Source organism: Pan troglodytes, chromosome 5 (genome assembly GCF_028858775.2).
Source record: "Pan troglodytes isolate AG18354 chromosome 5, NHGRI_mPanTro3-v2.0_pri, whole genome shotgun sequence".
Taxonomy (NCBI): Eukaryota; Metazoa; Chordata; class Mammalia; order Primates; family Hominidae; genus Pan; species Pan troglodytes.
Genome location: NC_072403.2, coordinates 156,041,847 through 156,064,619, shown reverse-complemented (window position 1 = coordinate 156,064,619; position 22,773 = coordinate 156,041,847). Strand labels below are relative to the sequence as shown.

General features: G+C 40.9%; 1 protein-coding gene and 1 pseudogene across 6 annotated transcripts in view; one reads left to right on the top strand and one right to left on the bottom strand.

The window, feature by feature from the left end:
* Window positions 1-210: 210 nt before the first annotated feature.
* On the top strand, window positions 211-933 carry LOC100613904 (translationally-controlled tumor protein-like; annotated as a pseudogene).
* Window positions 934-12,820: 11,887 nt separating this feature from the next.
* The window catches only part of STX11 (syntaxin 11), a 48,446-nt gene continuing 38,493 nt past the window's right edge, over window positions 12,821-22,773 (bottom strand). For all 6 annotated transcript variants that reach the window (XR_010158225.1, XM_009452159.5, XM_063813556.1 and 3 more), the window contains one exon: window positions 12,821-14,566. Coding sequence is in view for 5 of the 6 variants with exons in the window: in XM_009452159.5 (XP_009450434.1) it covers window positions 13,698-14,566 (869 nt within the window). In the remaining variant the exon portion in view is untranslated. The remainder of the gene's footprint in view (window positions 14,567-22,773) is intronic.

The following is a 22,773-nucleotide window of genomic DNA, read 5'->3' as shown; positions in this document are numbered from 1 at the left end:
TAATACTTTCACACCCTTTTGAAATTATATTTATTCCTAGTTCAGCCTAGAATTTTTGTTTTTAATCCATATTTATATTTTTCATAAAAGACTAATGAATCTAGCTTTTTTTTTTCCCCACTCGCTCCCCTCTCCACCTTAGCACCGCTCAGGCTGCACTGCGCTTGCTGCAAGCTTCAGGCTCCTGCTAAGCTAGTGCTGCATCGTCTCCCTTCAGCCGCCATCATGATTATCTACCGCGACCTCATCAGCCACGATGAGATGTTTTCCGACATCTACAAGATCTGGGAGATCATGGACGGGCTGTACCTGGAGGTGGAGGGGAAGATGGTCAGTAGGATAGAAGGTAACATTGATGACTCTCTCATTGGTGGTAATACCTCCGCTGAATGCCCCTAGGGCGAAGGTACAGAAAGCACAGTAATCACTGGTGTTGATATTGTCATGAACCATCACCTGCAGGAAACAAGTTTCACAAAAGAAGCCTACAAGAAGTATATCAAAGATTACATGAAATCAATCAAAGCCAAACTTGAAGAACAGAGACCAGAAACAGTAAAACCTTTTATGACAGGGGCTGCAAAACAAATCAAGGACATCCTTGCTAATTTCAAAAACTACCAGTTCTTTAATTGTGAAAACATGAATCCAGATGGCATGGTTGCTCTATTGGACTACCGTGAAGATAGTGTGACCCCATATATGATTTTCTTTAAGGGTGATTTAGAAATGGAAAAATGTTAACAAATTTGGCAATTACTTTGATCTATCACCTGTCATTGTAACTGGCTTCTGCTTGTCATCCACACAACACCAGGACTTAAGACAAATGGGGCTGATGTCATCTTGAGCTCTTCATTTATTTTGACCGTGATTTATTTGGAGTGGAGGCATTGTTTTTAAGAAAAACATGTTATGTATGTTGTCGAAAAATAAAATGCATTTAAACTAAAAAAAAAACTAATGAATCCAATTTATATTTTTATTCTATTTTATATTTTATACCTTTTTATTTCCTTGATCATCAGTCTAATTATTTTATCTTATAATCATTACATTCATATTAAATCTGTATTTTAATTTCAATATTTGTTTTTTTTAATTTTCTCTCTTTCTTGTATAATTTTACTTAAAATTTTTCTTTTTTCTTTTTTTTTGAGGCAGACTCTTGCTCTGTCACCCAGGCTGCAGTGCAGTGGTGTGATCTCAGCTCACTGTAACTTCCACCTCCTGAGTTCAAGCAATTCTCCTGCCTCAGCCTCTCAAGTAGCTGGAATTACAGGCTCTTGCCACCACACCTGGCTAATGTTTGTATTTTTAGTAGAGACAGGGTTTCACCATGTTGGCCAAGCTGATCTCGAACTCCTGACCTCAAGTGATCCACCTGCCTCGGCTTCCCAAAGTGCTGGGATTACAGGCGTGAGTCGCTGCACCTGGAAAATTTTTCTTTCTTCATGAAGGATATTTATTTTACCTTGTGTTTTTTGCTAGCAAGAAATATGGGCTTGGGACCTGGCAGTGAAGAAAGCCCACATCCTCTGTCCCCACCTGCTCTATATCAAAGAGTGCGACAATCTAACGAAAGGAAGGGTCTTTCTGCAATTACTCAGGATGGGGTCTCAGACTAAACTGGTTAGAGATCCAAGGGCAGAGTGGACTTAGAAAATGTCAAACAATGGTATATCCAGATTACATATCATATATATGTTGGTTGACAATATAATTTTTATCACCTAAACACAAACACTCCTGAAGGTGAAATAGGTAGCTATTAAAAATCATTCTGGGACAACAGGTCTACAAGAAGCTTGTCCCAGGTACTTTACAAATGTGTAAGAAATATGTATGCAAGGTAGGACCAAAATTAATTAATATCAGTTCTGTGCAACAGACATTTATTAAAGGAGCAACCATTAACATTAAGGACTATGTAAATTTAAGTGTGAATCAAAACACAATTCTGTGATGTATAAACCACTTCCTTTTTGGGCCAATTAGAAAAATCCAGACAGGAAATTATAGTCGTCTTTACATCTCAGGTATCTGGTGTGCATTTTAGATGACATCAGCCGTGTAGTAGTCCACAGATATTAATTTTTTTTGGTATTGGCAATAATTCTTTAATTTCACTTGGCTATGAACAGAGATGATGGAAATGAAAGTGATTCTGATGTTTTTGCCTCTAGATAACTGGCAGAATGAAGAAGGCCTATAGGAGGCAAAACAGAATACTGAGTTTGAGGAACCTGTGGGACATTCAAGAAGAGAGGTCAAGTAGACAGTAGGTTATGGATGATGCTCATGTAGTCTCTGATTATCCCATGCTATGTAATATGGTTTGGCTGTGTCCCCACCTAAATCTCATCTTGAATTGTAATCCCCATTATCCTCAGGTGTCATGGGAGGAACCTGGTGGGAAGTAATTGAATCATGGGGGCAGTTTCTCCCATGCTGTCCTCATGATAGTGAGTGAGTTCTCATGAGATCTGATGGTTTTATAAGTGTCTGGCTTTTCCTTGCTGGCGCTTCTCTCTCCTGCCACCATGTGAAGAAGGACATGTTTGCTTCCCCTTCTGCCATGATTGTAAGTTTCCTGAGGCCTCCCCAGCCACATGAAACTGTGAGTCAATTAAATCTCTTTCCTTTATAAATTACCCAGACCAGGGACAGGTCTTTATAGCAGTGTGAGAACAGACTAATACACTATGCTTGGGTAGGACCCAACTGGAGCCATTATGAGCTGACCCCTGCTACTCAAAACAATCTTTTACCAATGGTGAGAATGAGAGCAGTCGTGCACTTGAAGGAAGATGAGTCTAGCTTGGATGCCATCTGCCCAGGGACGTTGCCTACTCATGCTAACAGCATGTGGGAATCTTGGGTGATGTTGACACTCTGTCGGCTCCTTATCAGTCAAACTAAAGAGGGCTGCCAGAGTCATGAGCAGTCAACCATCTCTCCACAAAGGTTTGACAATTATCAGGATAAGGTAGCAAAGCCACAGGGTAGATGAGATCACTTAGAAAGATAGGAAAGAGTTAAGGGTAGAATCCCTTGCCATTTCACACTGCGGTGTGTGGGTTCACACATTAGACCCAATACCATGAATAATGGATGTGGTAACTGTGTTTTTATGCTACCAAACACTGGGTAGCAGTAAATTTTCCTGCTCTCCTTAAGCACATTTGATGACTTATTGCTGTGTAGTGTGCAGGTACAGCTAAGGAGGGGGAGAGCACTGTCAACCAAGTCCACACAGAGTATGTGGGCTATTGGCAAATCCCAGCCTCTTTCTCCTGTCAAGTAAATCAGAGGAGTTGCTAATATATATTTGAATGCATGGATGTTTCCTTTTGTTTGTTTTTTACAATAAAGTTTAAGAAGGAATTCAATTGCTTACTTGCTACATGGTATGTTTCTATTTCTCTGAATTTTCGTTTGAGGTATAAAACACAGTATCTGCTTTGTTTTTAAGACTTTGTGACAATTTTGAAAATGGAAAAAAATATATTCTTAAATTTTTCTTCCGAATAAAAAAGCAGAATAAGCAAATAAACAACAAACTAAATGGAATTAATAGCATTGTTCTCTCCCAGTTTTACCTATTAAAGAGTAATACAATAAGAAGATAAAGAAAAGAATGGCATTTGTATTTTATCAGACTGACAATGGGCAGACCTTAAATTTTTTTTTTTTTTTTAACAAAAGAAGTAAAAGAGGCCAAGCCTGGTGGCTCACAACTGCAATCCCAGCACTTTGGGAAATTGAGGCAGGCAGATCATGAGGTCAGGAGTTCGAGACCAGCCTGACCAACATGGTGAAACCCCGTCTCTACTAAAAATAGAAAAATTAGCTGGGCCTGGTGGCGTGCGCCTGTAATCCCAGTTACTCAGGAGGCTGAGGCAGGAGAATCGCTTGAACCCAGGAGGTGGAGGTTGCAGTGAGCCGAGATCATGCCATTGCACTCCAGCCTGAGTGACAGAGCAAGACTCCGTCTCAAAAAAAAAAAAAAAAAAGAGAAGTAAAGGAAAAATAAAATAACACACAGATTAATGCAAAGGTTTTGAGTTAGAAATCTGTAAATACCTTTAGTTGTTGGGAGAAATTTCCAAAATTTTCATCTCACTTACACTGAATTTAAGCCCAAACAATATTATGCCATAGACTATCATAATATATAATTTTACCAAATTATACTCACAGGGCATGCACAGAGGAAAATGAAAACAACTTACCAACTTCTAGTTGTAACTGTTGTCCCTTTTGACAAGATCAGCCAAGAGAGTTGTTTACTTACTCTTTCTTTTTGTTGGTACACAGATGTAAAGAAACTGAACTAGTTCACAGGAGAGTCTGTGTTTTGTATTTTCAGCTTCCACTTTCAAAGTTTTGGTCCACTCAGCCATGCCCTCTCTTCTTGGTCTGCCCTTCTGAGTGCACAAGTTTTTCTTGCTTTCTGACCTACTTTTTTTATATTTTATTTTTACTTTTTTGAGATGGAGTTTCCCTCTTGTTGCCTAGGCTGGAGTGCAGTGGCACGATCTCGGCTCAGTGCAACCTCCACCTCCCGGGTTCAAGCAATTCTCCCGCCTCAGCCTCCAGAGTAGCTGGGATTACAGGCATGTGCCACCACGCCCAGCTAATTTTTTTGTATTTTTAATAGAGATGGGGTTTCACCATGTTGGCCAGGCTAGCCTCGAACTCCTGACCTCAAAAGATCCACCCCTCTCGGCCTCTCAAAGTGTTGGGATTACAGGCGTCAGCCACCACGCCCGGCCCTGACTTACTTTCTGTCTAGGAACAGGTCATCCTTCTTTCTTCCTTTCTTCTTTTTCATTTTATAAACTCAAACTCATTCACATCACTGGATTATTTCTTCCAAAAATATTTATTTTAAGCCTTTTTGTCTCTTAGCAAGAAGGAAAGGATCTCTCCTTGCCACTCCCATACCCATAGTGCATTCTGCCAGGCCATTTTTTAATGTGGCACTGACACTCTTATCAGAGAAGAGAGATGCAAGTTTTTCTAATAAAGCTGTGGTTTCCTTTTGGAAATGAGAACTTCTTGCAAAGTCACTTCAAATATTGATAATGGCCAATGCAGGGAGCCAAAGCAGGAGAAGCTACCCCTCCTGTGGAGTTGCAGCCTTAAAAAAATGGCCATGTCTTTCATCTTCCAGGCCGTTTACTTTCTCCTAGTAACTGCATGTCCTAACATTTTGCCACTAGGTAACATTTCTTGTTTGACGGGTTTCTTCCATAAACCAGATGACAAGGCGTGGATGAAGATTATGAAAAGAAACCATGTTACCTCATCTATGCCCTTCTAAGGGTGCATGAGACCAGGGTAAACCACATAGCAGAGCCAAGGAATGAATTAGTTAAACATTCCTACCCACAAGAGAAATTCCTCTGTCATGTAGAATCTAAATAGTTTGTTTTTATCTGGGGGTAACATTCCTTTTATAGGCACTACCCCCCTGGAGATTCTTTGCTTGATTTGGTTCACAATCATGTGTTTTTTTGTTTGTTTTGTTTTTTGTGGGTTCTTTTTTTTCTTTTCTTTTTTTGAGACAGTGTCTCACTCTTGCCCAGGCCAGGCTGGAGGACAGTGGCACGATCTTGGCTCACTGTAACAACCTCCACCTCCCAAGTTCAAGGGATTCTCCTGCCTCAGCCTCTCAAGTAGCTGGGATTACAGGCATGCGCCACCACACCGAGCTAATTTTTGTATTTTTAGTAGAGATGGGGTTTCACCATGTTGGCCAGGCTGGTCTCAAACACCTGCCCTCAGGTGATCCTCCTGCCTTGGCCTCCCAAAGTGTTGGGATTACAGGCATGAGCCACCACACCTGACCCAAATCCATGTTTTCAAAGAGTTGGGGCACCAGCTGCTGGTGGCTGAGAGGCACTTCAGGCCCAAGCAGCAGTCGACCTGCAGGGTCAGCTTCAGCAGGGAGAGGACTTGCAGCTCCAAGCAAGGGCAGTTTAGGGTCCTCCATTCTCTCCTTGGTCTTCAACGCTTGTAGGAAAAGAAGACCCTTGCTGTTACTGCTCTGCACAATCCACAGGCTGTTAGACATTTTTGTATTGAGTAAGTATTATGGATTCATAAGCAGTCTGGATGTGTGTGGGGTGGGGGGTGGTGGGATTCCCTGACAGATTCAGAGGCACAGACTGAGGCATCTCAGACCATTATCATACCAAGGCGATTTCAGTGGCTGAGGGCATTTTAGGACTGAAGCCCAAAGCTGCCACACAGCCCCGTGTGACTAGGAGCAGGGAGCTAAGTACTTTGCACAAATTACCCTACTGGATGCCATGTTAGATGGAAATATGTCCAGCTGAAAATCAAGCCAACACATTTTGTCCAAAATTAAAAAAAAAGAAAACTTTGTTTTACATGCTTTGAAGAATAAAAAGAAAAAGAAAATCACTTCCAGATAAAATGTAGTTTTACAACTTTCTTTGCATCCAACTTGAGTCTGTACCTTGACTAAGCTATTTCTTCCAGGCTCTGCCACACAGCACCCAATCCCAGCCTCTGTTTGCTCCCAGTTCTGCTGGCTTCGGTGCCCGTGACTCAGAACTTCATTCTCTCTCCACTCAACTTTTCAGACTGACCATTCTCCTGCATGATCTGCTTCTTCCCAAGCAGTCTTTCTCCAGTCCCATGTCCCCTCCCCTCACCAAGTCCCACCCCTCTTCTCAGGACACTGCGCCCCCAACCCCATCCTGGCCTCACTCAGCACCCGACACAGATCCTCTGGGAGGAGAAACTAGATACCGTGCTTTATGCTGTAAAATATGCATCTTCAAAAAGGTATACAAAAAGTCACTCATAGCAGAAAACAAATTCTGAATATCTCTATTTCTGCATGTAGAACACAAATACCCAAATGCCTATAAAAGATACTGTGCAAAGTGCTAAGATCCCAAAACAAGTAAGATGCTATTGGTTGTCCTTAAAAATAAAAAAGCAGTTTAGTAGCAGAAGCACACATAACACCGTGAAGATGGGGGCGATGCAGTCCTTAAATATGCGTTTCACGGAGATCCTACGCAACAATGGAACTGAGTGGGTGGGTGCAGTGCTTTGAAATAGCCAGGGTGGTGTCCCGTGTCTGTGGTCCCAGCGACTCAGGAGGCTGAGGTGAGAAGATCGCTTGAACCTGGGAATCTGAGGCTGCAGTGAGCTATAATTGTGCCACTGCACTCCGGCCTAGGCAAGACCCTCTCTCTAAAAGAGAGAGAGAGAGAGAGAGAAGAAATAAAAGAGAGAAAGAAGAAAGAAAGAGAAAGAAGAAAGAAAAGAAAGAAAGAAAAAGAAATAAAAGAAAGAAAGAAAAAGAGAGAGAAAGAAAGAAAGAAGGAAGGAAAGCAAGCAAGCAATGAAAGGTGTCAGGGATGAAGCTGAAAGTAAGCGGGGCCTGGCTCCTTCGGGGCCTTGAAGAACCTCACTAAGGAGATGAGATTTTATCCCAACAGCAATCAGCAGCCATTACAGAGTTTTAAGCAGTTGAACGGCACTATTCACAGCAGCCAAAAAGTGGGAGCAACCTGTGTCCATTGACAGGTGAATGACTAAACAAAATGTACTCTATAAATACGATGGCATATTACTGAGCTTTAAAATCTGACACGCGCTACAACATGGATGAAGCTTGAGGACATAATGCTAAGTGAAATAAGCCAGATACGACAGGACAAATACTATATTATTCCAGTTCAATGCAGTATCTAGAGTAGTCAAGCTCATAGAGATAGAAAGCAGAATGGTGGTTGCCAGGGGCTGGAGGGATGAGCAGTTTTTGTTTATTGAGTATAGAGTTCAGTTTTGAAAGATGAAAAGAATCCTGGAGACTGGTTGCACAACAATATGAGTGTACTTAGCAGTATGGGAACTGATATAGTTTGGCTCTGTGTCCCCACCCAAATCTCATGTTGAATTATAATTCCCAATGTTGGGGAAGGGAGCTGCTGGGAGATGATTGGATCATGGGAGCAGATTTCCCCCTTGCTGTTCTTGTGACACTGAGTGAGTTCTCATGAGATCTGATGGTTTAAAAGTGTGTGGCACTTCTCCCTTTGCTCTGTCTCTCTCTCTCTCTCTCTCTTTCCTGTCACCATGTGAAGATGTACTTGCTTCCACTTCACCTTCTGCCATGATTGTAAGTTTCCTGAGGCCTCCCTGGCCATGCCTCCTGTACAGCCTATGGAACTGTGAGTCAATTAAACATTTTCTCTTTATAAACTACCCAGTCTCAGATAGTTCTTTATAGCAATGTGAGAACCAACCAATACATGAACTGCATACTTAAGAATGGTTAGGATGGTAAGTTTAAGTCATGTATATAATACCGCAATTAAAAACAACAGCATAATGACAACAACAACAAAAAGGCACTGTGGCTGTACTATAGCATTGTACAGAGATTAGACTGGAGAGGATAAGACTAGAGGCCAGAGGCCAATTAAAAGCTGCTGAAGTAATGGAAGCAAGAGAGGATAATTGTCTGACCTGGGCAGGTGGCAGTTGATTGATCCTGCCATTTGCAAGTTAAGATAGACAGAAGGAGCAGGGGATGGGGACGATGGTAGATTCTGTGTGTGTGTGTGTGTGTGTGTGTGTGTGTATACTCTGTTATTTTTACCCTCTATCAAACATTATGGGATACTGAGATACAGAAGAGTGGATATGTCTAAAGAGTTGGCTATAGGACCATGAAAATGTAGAAATATAGATTAAGAAAAATAGAAGAGGTCCAAGAAGTGTCTATAGATGCTTCAAATAGAATATAAAATGTAACTTAAAAAGAAACATCAGGAATTAAAAAATATAGTGTTGGGGACTTGTCTCTCAATCCTCATTGTGCAGGGCATCACTGGTTTTATTGTTGTGGTTTGCTTGTTTTTTGAGACAGGGTCTCACTCTGTTGCCAAGGCTAGAGTGCAGTGGTGCAATCTCAGTTCACTGCAACCTCTGCCTCCTTGGTTCAAGTGATCCTCGTGCTTCAGCCTCCAAGGTAGCTGGGATTACAGGCATGCACTGCCAGGCCCAGCTAATTTTTGTATTTTCAGTAGAGAAGGGGTTTCACCATGTTGGCCAGGCTGGTCTTGAACTCTTGGCCTCAAGTGATCTGCCTGCCTTGGCCTCCCAAAGTGCTGGGAGTATAGGTGGGAACCACCATGCCCGGCCAGATATCACTCATTTTAAAGCATCCTTTGTAGTCTCACTCAGAACATCAGTTCAGAAAATCTTTATTATCAATAGACACATGACTTTAGAAAAGCTTCTAGTATATAAGGACATCTTGCCCATTCTTAATAACATGTGTTGATAACAAAGACACTCATCATTTATATGATGAAGTTACATCTAGATCCTATTCATTTTCCATTTCTAATAGCCCCATTTTATTAATTGCGATGATTTTCAACTCCGCTATCAAAAGTAAGTCAATTGCTGCTCTGATTATAATCGGGTGTTTCAAACTATCGTCTTGATTACAAATGAATGAGTTGCATGCTGCAGTTGGAGATACTTCGCATATTTCAAAGAAAGGAGTAGAAATATGTCTGATGGTAAAATATAGAATGATAGAATTTATACATAAAAATCAAGACTATAGTTACCCTATTTTATTTTTTTTAAGCTGTACACAATCTTCAGTAGTTTCTTGTCAAGTTAGGAACTTTATATGTTAGAGCCTGAACATATCTGCATATGACATTTAACTATAAAGCATTAGGACTGTTTTTAAATAAATGTAAAGGCATTGATATAAAAAGAGCACTGCTCTCTTTTTAAGTTGTTACCTTAAAAGGCCATAAAATTACTTCTGTGATGTCACAGTTCAAATATTTTTGAATGACTGACATTTTTAAAATTCTAACTCATATTATCCTGGATACCAATGCATACTAGATGAGCACCTTTCCTAGTTAGGACATTTCTGGAGTTGTCACCACCTATAATCTGTGGCTTGGTGGTCGTTGTAAAATTTGATATTTGGCTAGTAGAAAGTAGTCACTGTATATGTTAAAATAGCTATAAAAGATTCTTACCTTCAGCTCCTGAAGGATCTATTGTTCTTTGTGATTTGTTCTTTCATTTTGTACCCTAAACGATATGAGTGTATAAAATTTGCAGAATTGCCACAAGGTCTTCTTGGCCAAAGTCACCTTTCAGAGTTGCCAAGCAAGCATCATGAGATCGGTAAAGCCAGCTCTACAGCATCTCTTGGTGGCACTAGAACACAATTTCTTAAGGAAAAAGCCAGCATTTCACCCACTGCCTGGTGTGGCAGTCAGAGCCAGGAAGGGCTTTGGTGAATAGGCCAGGACGTGCGGTGGGCCAAATGATGCCTTCCCTTCGGTCAGTGACCCAGCCTCTACAACTTCCTACAACTCCTTCCAGGACTTTCTGACTCACAGCTTGGGAAGAATTAGGAAAGAACACCTGCCAAGCTGAGCAGAACAGCTGCTTCCTGCTTACGTGTTTTTGGTGGAACATCTCATTTCTTCTTCAGGACATGTTTGGATATACACAGGGATAGAAATGCCATAGCAAAAACATCTTTATGACTGTCAAAAAAAAAAAAGCCCTAATATTCACAGAAGATGGGGTCTTGGTTTCTTTATTCCATTTTATTATTTATTAAGACTGTTAACAAAAAATAGGCTTTATTTTTCCTCTGTACTTAAAAACTATAAATTTACTTGGGTCACTAACAGTGCTCTCAGTCTGAGAGAAAATTACATAATAACAACAATAATGAACAAAGCACTTAGCATGTGCCAGGCACTGTTCTAGGTGCTTTTACATATTCAGTCATCACTTTTCACAACAGCTCTATGAGGTAAGTACTATTATCTCCATTTTACAGATGAGGAAACTGAAGCACAGAGAAACCAAGGTTCAGTCAGACAGCTAGTATGTGGCAGAGTCAAGATTTAAATCTAAGAAACAGGATCTGGAATCTGTACTCCTAACCATTATGCCACACTGAGATGGTTCCCAAACAGCAGGAAGAAGAAGTGTTCTTTCTCTATAGGTAACAGTTCACTCATTCTTTTGGTGCAGTAATGGACAGTCTGTACCGAACTCTCCAATATAAAACGTGAGAAATTAAAATGTATATAGAGCCTGAAAACTCACTTACTTTTATAATGGTTCCAAGCAAAGAAAATGCTTTCTGGGTTCAAACATGTCAAATTTATGAACTCTTCGTTTTTTTGTGGAAACTGGCTGGCAGTCTCTATTTACAATATCTCTCCTCTATTACAAAAAACATTGCAGTGGAGCTATGTGAACATTTTTTCCCCTTTCCCTTAGAGAAAGCAAATTAAGTCAAAGGTGATACATATCCTTGGAGTTAGCTGAAAAAGAAATTGGGAGAAATCTGAGAATAGCCTTGTGGAACTTGGTTTCCACAATTCTCAAATTTAACCATGAAATTAAAATTAGATACAGGGGATAGATTTTCCTGGTCATAAGCAAGTCAGGCAGTGAGCTCCAAAGAATTCACATACTCCTCCTTCTAATTCTTTTAAAATTCCAGCTTCTAAAGGACCTGAGAAATATGATCACTACTAAACTCACTCATGTATTAAATAATGATTAGGAAGAGCTAAGAGTTGACACAGAGGAAGGCCAGGAAACATGGTAACTGTGGGTAAGGGCATTAAAAAGTTTGCAGACTACACCATATCTCTAAAGCCTGATGATTTTGCCAAAGTATTGCAACTCAGGAGAGAAAGCAAGACACCCTCATGGGAATTCTTTTGAGTTTTTCATTCTTTTCCCCCTCCACTCAGTTCCATCCAGATGTGGCAGCCTCAGTAGCTAGTAGAAAAAAAATTTGTCCAGGGTCAGGGCTCAGGCCTGTAATCTCAGCACTTTGGGAGGCCAAGGTGGGCGGATTGCTCAAGCTCACAAGTTTGAGACCAGCCTGGGCCACATGGCAAACCCTGTCTCTACAGAAAATACAAAAATTAGCCGGGCATGGTGGCACATATCTGTAGTCTCAGCTATTTGTAGGCTGAGGTGGGAGGATCACTTGAGCCTGGGAGTTTAAGGCTGCAGTAAGCCATGATTATGCCACTGCACTTCAGCCTGGGTGACAAAGGGAGACCCTGTCTCAAAAGGGGGAAAAAAAAGGCCAGGCGCGGTGGCTCACGCCTGTAATCCCAGCACTATGGGAGGCTGAGGTGGGCGGATCACGAGGTCAGGAGATCAAGACCATCCTGGCTAACACGGTGAAACACCGTCTCTACTAAAAACACAAAAAATTAGCCAGACATGGTGGCACACACCCATAGTCCCAACTACTCAGGAGGCTGAGTCAGGAGAATTGCTTGAACCTGGGAGACAGAGGTTGCAATGAGCCGAGATCCTGCCACTGCACTCCAGCCTGGGCAACAGAGTGAGACTCCATCTCAAAAAAAAAAAAAAAAAAAAAGGAAAAAGAAAAATTTTAACAATAATTGAGAAAGTAAACTAAATGGTCAAGCCAGAAATGTATAAAAATATGTGTATAATGTAATGTTTATTAAGCTTGCTTGAAAAACAGAATTCTTTTACTTTGAATTTCTCCATTTCAATGCATGGAAGGAATGGTCCACAGTAAAACAAAAGCAGTATTTCCAAGAATGTTAGTTGTCTCTAGCTCCGTATACATTTTCTACCGCCATATGTCTACCGCCATAACCAATGCAGAGTTGTTTAACATGAAGTTTGACCCAAACTGGACTAGGAAGGGGCAAACTGGAGTGAAACAAACTCAAAACAAGCAAACCAACACCAAGAGCCAGAAAAGTGTTCGTCTTGAAATTTATATACCATACTTACATAAAAGAAGTTAAACCAATTGATCATTATGTACATACATTAGTGAATATTAGTATTTTACATTTACATACATGTGCATATGTAATCAAGTAAAAATATAAATGTTAAATAATTTTTATCAGCGAAAAATACACAAAACATGACTGATACTTCAATTTGAGTGCTTGTTCGATATTCAGTGCTTAAAAATGTTTGGAAAAATAATACCAAAATATAACCTGGTGAAAGATATTTAAAAAGTGAAAGAGATAAGAAAATAGTAAGTGTTTGGTGTGATTTTAATAAGTAGGGGAAATGAGCAGAAATAAGATCTATATTTGGGGAGGAATTGCATAGCGTAGACCGGATGAAGAATCGGAAAGGAAGAACGTGGTTTTTCCCAAGGCCAATTTCGCTCAAAATGGAACAGAACCAGGGAATTTTCAGGACAAAGTAAATGAACTGAAGTTTCCATCATGAGTTCATTCTATTAGCAGATGCCCAATTGACTTCCTCCTTGAGTCTTTATTAGGAGGCAGGCCTCAGACATTCACCCTACAGTCAGATACAACGTCAGTTCCTTACTCGGCTTCTGTCAAGACGGTAAGAGTGCAAGGTGTCATATAATGACATTGCACAACTTTGTGGGAATCTATCTTTACTGAAGAATCATCGGACGGTATCAACTAACCATCTTTCCAAGCACGGGCTGGTTTGCAATTCTTGAACCTGGCGTTTCTTTTCTAAAGACTGAGTTCCGGAAAGGGTTGGGGCAACTCCCTGCAGGACAGAGCTCCCGGCTTTGGTGCGTCCTTCCCAGCGCGCTCCATGGTCTGGGATGGGCGGTGGCGGCCCGGGCCGGCCTGCTACTTGAGGCAGGGACAGCAGAAGCAGCAGAGGGTCCGGCAGGGGTTCTTCTCCTCGTACTGCACGGCCTTCCGCACCTGCGCCTTGGCCTGGCCGGTGTAGTCGACCGTCTTTTGTACGTTGAGCTCGATGACGTTCAGGGTGTCGGCCTGCTTCTCCACCAGCACCGCCATCTGCAAGAAGAGCTCGTGTACGTCGCGGATGCGGCTCTCCAGGCGCAGCAGTTCGCGGTGGCGGCTCTCGATCTCGTTGAGGGCGGCCCGCGCGCCCTTCACGTCGGCCAGCAAGTTCTCGGAAAACACGTCCCACTTACCCTGCTCGAACATGTCCTCGATCTGGTCGCCCGAGACTTCCTTGCCCATGATCTCCAGCTGGCGCTGGATGCGGATCTTGCAGTTGTCGCGCTGCTTCATCTCGGCCTGGTTGTAGTCGTGCATGGCGCGCTGGAAGGTGAGGGTGAGCGCGTTGTACTGCGCCCGCGAAATGCGCGCCACTGCCGAGTGCGGGCCGTGCTGGGCCTCAGCCGCCTCGCTCAGCTCCTTCATGGCGCGCAGCTTGCAGTGGATGACCTCGCCCCGGGCCTTGATGGCCTTGGCGATGGAGTTGGTGTCGCGCTTGATGCTGCTGAGGCGCCGCATGGACGTGAGGAAGCGGGCGTTCTGCTTTCCCAGCCGCTTCACGTCGGCCACCAGCAGCTGGTTTTCATCCTGAATGTCCTGGATGTCTCGGTACAGGGACTCCAGGATGTGGTCCGTCTCGAACACGATGTCCTCGCGGGGCGAGTCAAACTCATCGTCCCCGTCTGGGAACTGCTGGTCATATTGCTTGGACAAGTCCAGAAGTTCTGCTAGCCGGTCTTTCATTTTGCCTGCAAGTAGAGATAATGAAGTTAAATTTCTCTATTGAGAGTCAAATATTTGCCTTCAAGGGATTGAAACTTAAATATTTTACTCAGCAGTCCCAATTTTGTATTCCTCGGTGTGGGCAATAAGTGCACTAAAGGAGCTAAATGTTCTGACATTTTGCTTACAAGGAAAGAAATAAGATGACTGAACAACATGAAACAGTTGTGTTTTAAGGCCTATAGGCACCTGCAGTTCAATATCATAGCCGCGCAGAACTCAATCAGCAATTTAAAATTTTATTTATTTATTTATTTATATATATTTTATTATACTTTAAGTTCTAGGGTACATGTGCACAACGTGCAGGTTTGTTACATATGTATACCTGTGCCATGTTGGTGTGCTGCACCCATTAACTCGTCATTTACATTAGGTATATCTCCTAATGCTATCCCTCCCCCCTCCCCCCACCCCACAACAGGCCCTGGTGTGTGAAAATTTTAGATTGTATTGGGAAACCATCTCTTTTCATTTCTTTATGTTTTCCAATCATTGCAAATTAAAACAGACACAGAAAAAAAAAAAAGAAAAAAGAAGAAGAAAGACTTGCAAACCTAAGTATTTTTAATTGAGGATAATCTACTAGGCTTTGGGGCCAACATCTAAATGTTGCCTATTTTGTGTCTATTTCGGCACTGGGAAGCATCCCCTCCTGTACACACTAACAACTCTTAAAACAGTTACCATGCAAATCATGATTTAAATTTTTTTGTCTTGAAGATGTTGTAAAAGTAAAACATGCTTGAAGTAAAATGACAACAAAATACAGAAATCTAAGTGTAAAATTTAGAAGTTGAGGTTTCCTTACTCCTCTTCTCAATATCATTCCCTAATGATAAGCATCGTAAATAACACTGCTTTTTAAAATGCTTTTATGTGGAAAATTCCAATCATACGTGGCCTAGTAGCAATAATACAACACACTCCCATTCATTCATCATGTAGCAGCAATGTTTGCCCACTTTTAATAGCTTTTTGAAACAAGTTGGCAGCTCAAGCAGAATGTTCATGTTTTTACAAGGATGGTTCTGGTAATTCCTCTGCTTAGTAAGGCTAATTAATAGTCTCTATGTTCATATTGCTTTTCAGTGAAGTGAAAAACTTTCATTTTTAGTAGCATGTATATATGCTAATATAGGGAACATCTTGCGTTTATACACAAGACTTCATGATGAGAAAGATTCTTTTTCTACTACCCAATTTGCAGCAAACAGGGGAAAAGTAGTAACACTTAATGGTTACGCAATCTATCAGGGTTCTTGGTCTCAAATTAAAAGCTTCTTTCAAGTTGAAGTAATTAATTTTATATCACCACTAATGGAATGCTGACGAGTTGGATTTGGTGGTAAATGGAAAATGATGAAATATTAACCACGGCCTTTCATCTACCATGATCATTATTTACATAAATTAAGCAGAAGTTTTATTCTATGATGGTGATTTTTAATCTAACGATGTAAGCTGCTTAAAGTGCCATTTCTGATATCTGGTGGCTATAATCAATACCAGACCTTCTCACTGATGGGGAAGGTGATTCTCCTAGCAGTATGGTTGACAGGCAGAAAAAAGATCCACCCTGGACCAAAACTATGCCTTCACCTGGTCTGAATTTCTTGATATTCAACTGTTTCCTCACTTTGAACAAAATTGAAAGACAAACCACCAACTGGGGAGAAATTATAATATATGACAGACAAGAGGTTAAGATACTTAATATATATATTTCTAAGCTACCAAAAAATCTACTTACCCAAAGACAGTGAAGCAATTCAGAGAAGATGTAAATGACAGAGAACATAAACGTATGTTATATATGCCTGATATTTTCTAGGCATCTTTCATGTGATACCCTCTTTAGTCTTCATACAGATTCTATGAGTAGGTACTGCCATTATCAGAGTGGGTGTGAGCATAGGGAGATCAAGGAATTTACTCAAGGTCATCAGTAAGTGAACACTCAGGTGTTAGAATAGCACCACTTAACCAGTGCACTAAATAATCTTTAGCAAAAGTATAAAAATATAGTCACAAAAGACTTCTGTATTAAACAAGGAAATGCAAATTAAACTGCTGAGAATTTTCTTGCCCATAAAGTTAGCAGGAATTTTTTAAAAACAATACTTTTTCAAATGGGTAAGGATTCTGGGAACTCTCAAAACATACTGGTAATTCCATCTCATGCCAGTCAGAATGGTGACTATTAAAATGTCAAGAAACAACAGATGCTGGTGGTGGTTGTGGAGAAATAGGAATGCTTTTACACTGTTGGTGGGAACGTAAATTAGTTCAACCATTGTGGAAGACAGTGTGGCAATTCCTCAAAGATTTAGAACTGGAAACAGCATTTGAGCCAGCAATCCCATTACTGGGTATATACCCAAAGGAATATAAATCATTCTATTATAAAGACACATGCATGTGAATGTTCACTGCAGCCCTATTCACAATAGCTAAGACACGGAACCAACCCAAATGCCCATCAATGTTAGACTGTACTATACAGCCATAAAGAGGAATGAGATCATGTTCTTTGCAGGGACATGGATGAAGCTGGAAGCCATTATCCTCAGCAAACTAATGCAGGAACAGAAAACCAAACACTGCATGTTCTCACTTATAAGTGGGAGGTGAACAATGAGAACACCTGGACACAGGGAGGGGAATAACGCACAGTGGGGCCTGTCGGGGAAGGGCGGGGGAGGGGAGAGCATTAGGAAAAAGAGCTGATGCATGCTGAGCTTAAAACCTAGGTGACAGGATGATCTGTGCAGCAAACCACCATGGCACATGTTTACCTCTGTAACAAACCTGCGCATCTTGCACGTGTACCCCGGAACTTAAAAACATAAAGTAAGATAAAATAATAAAATCAGTATTATTGTTCAGGGTCCTGAGACCTCTCTCAGCTTCTGCTGAACTAAGCAAGCACATTAAATTTTTTTTCTAGATTAAAAAAAAGTCTAATTTAAAACTCCTGTGGTGTCTTTGCTTTTGCAACTTAATGATTTTGCAAACAAAGTCTATTCATTATTTAAAAAAATTGGTAATTGATAGAATCTTTCTGGAAGTCAGTTTAGTAATATGTATCAAAAGCTTTTCAAGTGTGCATTTGTTTTGACGTATGTGCATTTATTCTAAAGATATAATGCAAAAGTGTATGAAACTCATTGCTCTAAATATTTTCATCACCACCTTGCTTTTACAGAAATTCAGAAATAAGTTAAATGCACAATAATGAGGTCCTGGCTTCTACATAAGTCACAGAGTTTAGAAGGCTATCTAATGGCATGAAAAGCATATATACTCTGTTAGGCATAAAAAGTAGTTATGGAGAAAGAGAATGTGCAGCATTCTGAAACAGAAACTTGAGTAATACACATCAAAGTGTTAATTATAGTTTTCTTTGAGTTGTGGAATTACACATGGTTTAAATTGCTTCCTTTTGCTTTTCTGTATTTTCCAAAATTTTTGTAATGTCCACACACATTTCATAATTTAAAAACCCCCACAAAACAATAAATACTATTCGTTTAAAGGACTAACTCCTTAGCAACTTTTAAAAGTCTATGCATGGCAATCAAGTTAACATTTTATGCTACCTGGGGAAAGCACATTAGCTAGTTTGCGTAGAGTTGAGCTGTACCCATCTGCTTAAGTTAGTACCCAATATAGTCTACCATGCAACAAGTGGATGAGATGGGATGGATGCATTTTGATGAACAAGGCAAGAATAGGTGAGAGATGCCTTCCTTCCTTACATGTTGGCCAAGCCTTACAAGGCACTTCAGTGGAAGGAAATGGGTAGATAAGGGACTGTGCCATGCCCTGGGACACTAGGGATCATTTGTATGTATCCTGCTCATCCTAGACAGGTCCTGTGCTCTGTATTGCTCTCCTACAGCCATTAAAAAGCTATTGGGGGAAATCATCTCATCACAATATGAAGAGTCAAGTACAATTCAACCATATAGAAAATGGTTTTGGAAGATGTCCAGGGACAGTCATTCCTTCTCAAGATTGAACAACCATAAAGTCATAGATAGCAAATTATAAATCAGGTAAGGGCCCAAGCTCATGTGAAGGCGCAAGTCCATAATGTGCTAATAAGAGAAAAAGAAAGGGTACAGGAGACGTAAAGATTCTCTATTGAGGTGTGGTAAAGAAGGAGGGAAGGGGGCCTTCACCTGGCCTTCCTGCCCACCTTTCTTGGCTCAGCCAGCCTTGGATGAGTTGTCTGCACTGACATAGAAGGTCTCCTGGTCACCAGGGAGCAAACATTAGGAAAACTACAACAGAAAGTCAACGAAGAGACTGCTATTCCTAAGAATGTCTCCAAAAAGGTTAAAAGTGTACACACTACTGAAGTTATACAAAAATATAGAAGTGGGCACAAATGGAGCATCAAAATAACCTATATATCCCATAGCTTGATTCTGTACTATGAGTTCCTAGAAAGAGAACTATGGTAAATGAGAAAGAAAAATCAGACAATTCCACTGACCTTCCTGTCTTATTATAATAAAAGATAATGTAATAAACTTTGGTAAATTGCATTCATCAAGTTGCTAAAAATAAGTCCTGCTTCAATTTGCATGGAGGTGAAGAATTCAAAAGAAAATTGACAACCAACTACCAAAAATCTGCTTCTGCTTTCTAATTTTCTTTTCAGGCGTGCATATAATCTGTACTGAAAACTAGATCCAATAAGGAAGGAAGGGGGTATTGCTTAAGCCTTTTTTCATTGAGCAATAAAGTTTTGTGTAAGAGAAAACAAAGGAACAAAGAGATGATGGTAGCTCGGTGGTCCTCGGTCTGCAAGAGGTGACAGAATCATCTGGAGAGCTTCAAAGATTACAGATGCCTGGGCACCTAGAATTTCTGATTCGGTAGGCCTAGGATGATCTCCAGGTGATTATAATGCATACTCAAATTTGTGACCCATTCCACAGATACCTACCATGTCAGTTTTTGTTTTTTTTTTTTTTTTTTGAGGTGGTCTTGCTCTGTTGCCCAGGCTGGAGTGCATTGGTACTATCTCAGCTCACTGCAACCTCTGCCTCCCGGGTTCAAGTGATTCTCCTGCCTCAGCCTCCCATGTAGCTTGAATTACAGGCATGCACCACACGCTCAGCTAAGTTTTGTGTTTTTAGCAGAGATGGGGTTTCACCATGTTGGCCAAGCTGGTCTCAAACTCTTGATCTCAGGTGATCCACCTGCCTCAGCCTCCCAAAGTTCTGGGATTACAGGCATGAGCCACTGCAGCTGGCCCATGTCAGCTTTTTATTCATAATTATCATGCAATTCTGGAAAACTTATAATAATTCCTAGCTTGGGGGCAATCTCGATGAGCAAAAACCTGATAGAGAAGGAAAAGGGGTAGCTACTGGCCTCTCTCCCCCACTGGAAAGATGGTGGCTTTCATAAGCACTGCCTTCTGGCTCCCTGGTATGGAGGCTAAATAAGAAAGTCAGCTGAAAACTCACTTTCATAAAAACAATCTCTGAAGCTTAAAAGGAAAAGGAATCAAGAATGTTTGAAATAGTTTATTCTGATCCCTTCATTTTATGATGGAAAATTACAATTATTGCAGGCATGGGAGTATGAATAAAATTGAAGACTGAGCTTACTATGATGAGGCACCCTCAGGTACATGAATAAATACTCTGATAGCATTCACAGGGAACAAGGAAGGATGGTGATATTCTATTAGTTAAATATTCTAGCCATTGAGACCTAGATCCTGCTTTGAAGAGCCTACTATATTTGGCACATGGAATCTTAAAATTTTCTGTCATATCAGGAAGGAACAATTCAGAAAGCAGGTTTCCACCTACCTCAGAAGACCAAAGAGTGGAGGTGACAATCACATTGTATGAGTCCATTTTCACACTGCTGATAAAGACATACCCAAGACTGGGAAGAAAAGAGGTTTAATTGGACTTATAGTACCACATGGCTGGGGAGGCCCCAGAGTCATGGTGGGAGGTGAAAGGCACTTCTTACATTGTGGTGGCAAGAGAAAATGAGGAAGGAGCAAAAGCAGAAACCCCTGATAAACCCATCAGATCTCATGAGACTTATTCACTATCACGAGAATAGCACAGGGAAGACCAATCCCCAGGATTCAATTACCTTCCCCTGGGTCCCTCCCACAACACATGGGAATTCTGGGAGATACAATTCAAGTTGAGATTTGGTGGGGACACAGCCAAACCATATCACACATAAATAACCAAGACACTGGATGCTACAAAGAACAATTGTGAAAGTCATTGTTCCCAACATGCCTATCAGGGAATTATTTAAAATGACATACATAGTATCTCTCTGATCATAAAGGAGAAGCTTTATTAGGCAGCCCCAAAAGACTAATATATGCATTAAGCAAATTTTGCCAAAACCAGTAAACAAAACCCTTTCCTGTTTCACAGCAAGATGTTAAAGTATTTTTACAAGTAGTGAGAAATTTTCAGACATGGGAATATGCAATACAGAGCAGCTCAAGGCACTCAGCAAACCTTGTGAAGCTTATTATGGAGATCAGCTTGTAGATACACACACACACAGAAAGAGAAAGAGAAAGAAAGAGAGAGTCTTTGCAAATGGAATTCGGCTATTTCAGAAGCAAAACAGACCCTGTCCCCAAGATATACACTCCATACAGGACTTACGCACAGTACCCAAGTTCTGATTTTCAGATTCTATGACATACATCCTATGTCCTAATTTTATACCAATTGTAAACATATGATTAAAGTGATTATTACAAATCAGAAGGTCCACTATTGGTCTATAGGGTGCCTTAATGAGGTTTTGTGTTGGGCTTATATAGTATCTTTGTGAAAGCTAGGAAAGGGCCCTTTCTCTGGTGGATAAAGCCCTGCCCAAGGGCATGCAGCCTGGTGAGCTGAGCATGGTTGGATTGCCAGTCTCTCTCATCTGTGGTGAGATCACAACCTGCACAGCCCCATGGGGTCACCCTGTGTACCCCTTTCTCAACCACCTCATCCAGTCCCTCCTGCCCACACATCCCCGCTACCAGAGGCACCTAGAAATTCCACAGGTAGAGTGTCACTGTAATTTAGCAGTTCCTTTCTAGCATACCCCATAGTAACACAGCCCTTAAAGAACAACAAATGGACTTTCCCCAACAGGTTCATAAACAATAATTTCACTCAACTGAGTAAAACCAGTGTTCTGTTTCTTGATTTTTAAAATGACACATCTAAGAGGGTGATATGGTTTGGCTCTATGTCCCTACCCAAATCTCATCTTGAATGGTACTCCCATAATTCCCACGCGTTGAGCGAGGGATCCAGTGGGAGATAACTGAATCATGGGGGCGGTTTCCCCCATGCTGTTCTGGTGGTAGTGAATAAGTGTCATGAGATCTGATGGTTTTATTAGAGGTTTCTGATTTGCATCCTCTTCATTCTCTTTTTGTCTGCCGCCATCCACATAAGATGTGACTTGCCCCTCCTTGCATTCACCATGCCTCACCATTGCCTCACCATGATTATAAGTTCTCCCCAGCCACGTGGAACTGTAAGTCCATTAAACCTCTTTCTTTTGTAAATTGCCCAGTCTCAGATATGTCTTTATCAGCAGCATGAAAACAGACTAATACAGAGGGAAACACTATTCTTTGAACATCAAAACATTACAGGTTAAAACTAAAAAGTTCCTAATGAATAGCTCTAATTTTCTGGCTGCTCCGAAGTTAATTAAAAAAAAAAAAAAAAGCTTGTATCGTATCTTAAAGTGCATTAGGCAAGAACGCATTTAATATTGTCTTAGGGCTCATTCAAAGCAAAATTTGAAAGGCGGAAGAGTATTAATTGAAATGGTTTATAACGATAAAAGTCTGAGGCTAGAAGAAATAATTTTTAAATGTCTCTTGTTTTCTCTTTGCTCTAAAGCAGAAAGCAGGTAGGAGTTATTCAAACCATTGCTGGAGGAGACAGCCTCTACTTTTCAATCACTTTACTCATTTGATGCCCTCTGACATAATTCGCTTTTCAGTTTCCTTAATCAGAATTTTCTGCCAGTGTGTGAAGAGAAAAAGGCAGTTTGATATGCACAGTTGATAAACAGCCAGTGGGTAGTTGGGATTTCACTTTTAGCAATATGCTTTCAGATGCTTTCTGTAGAAATGCACGGGAAATCAAAG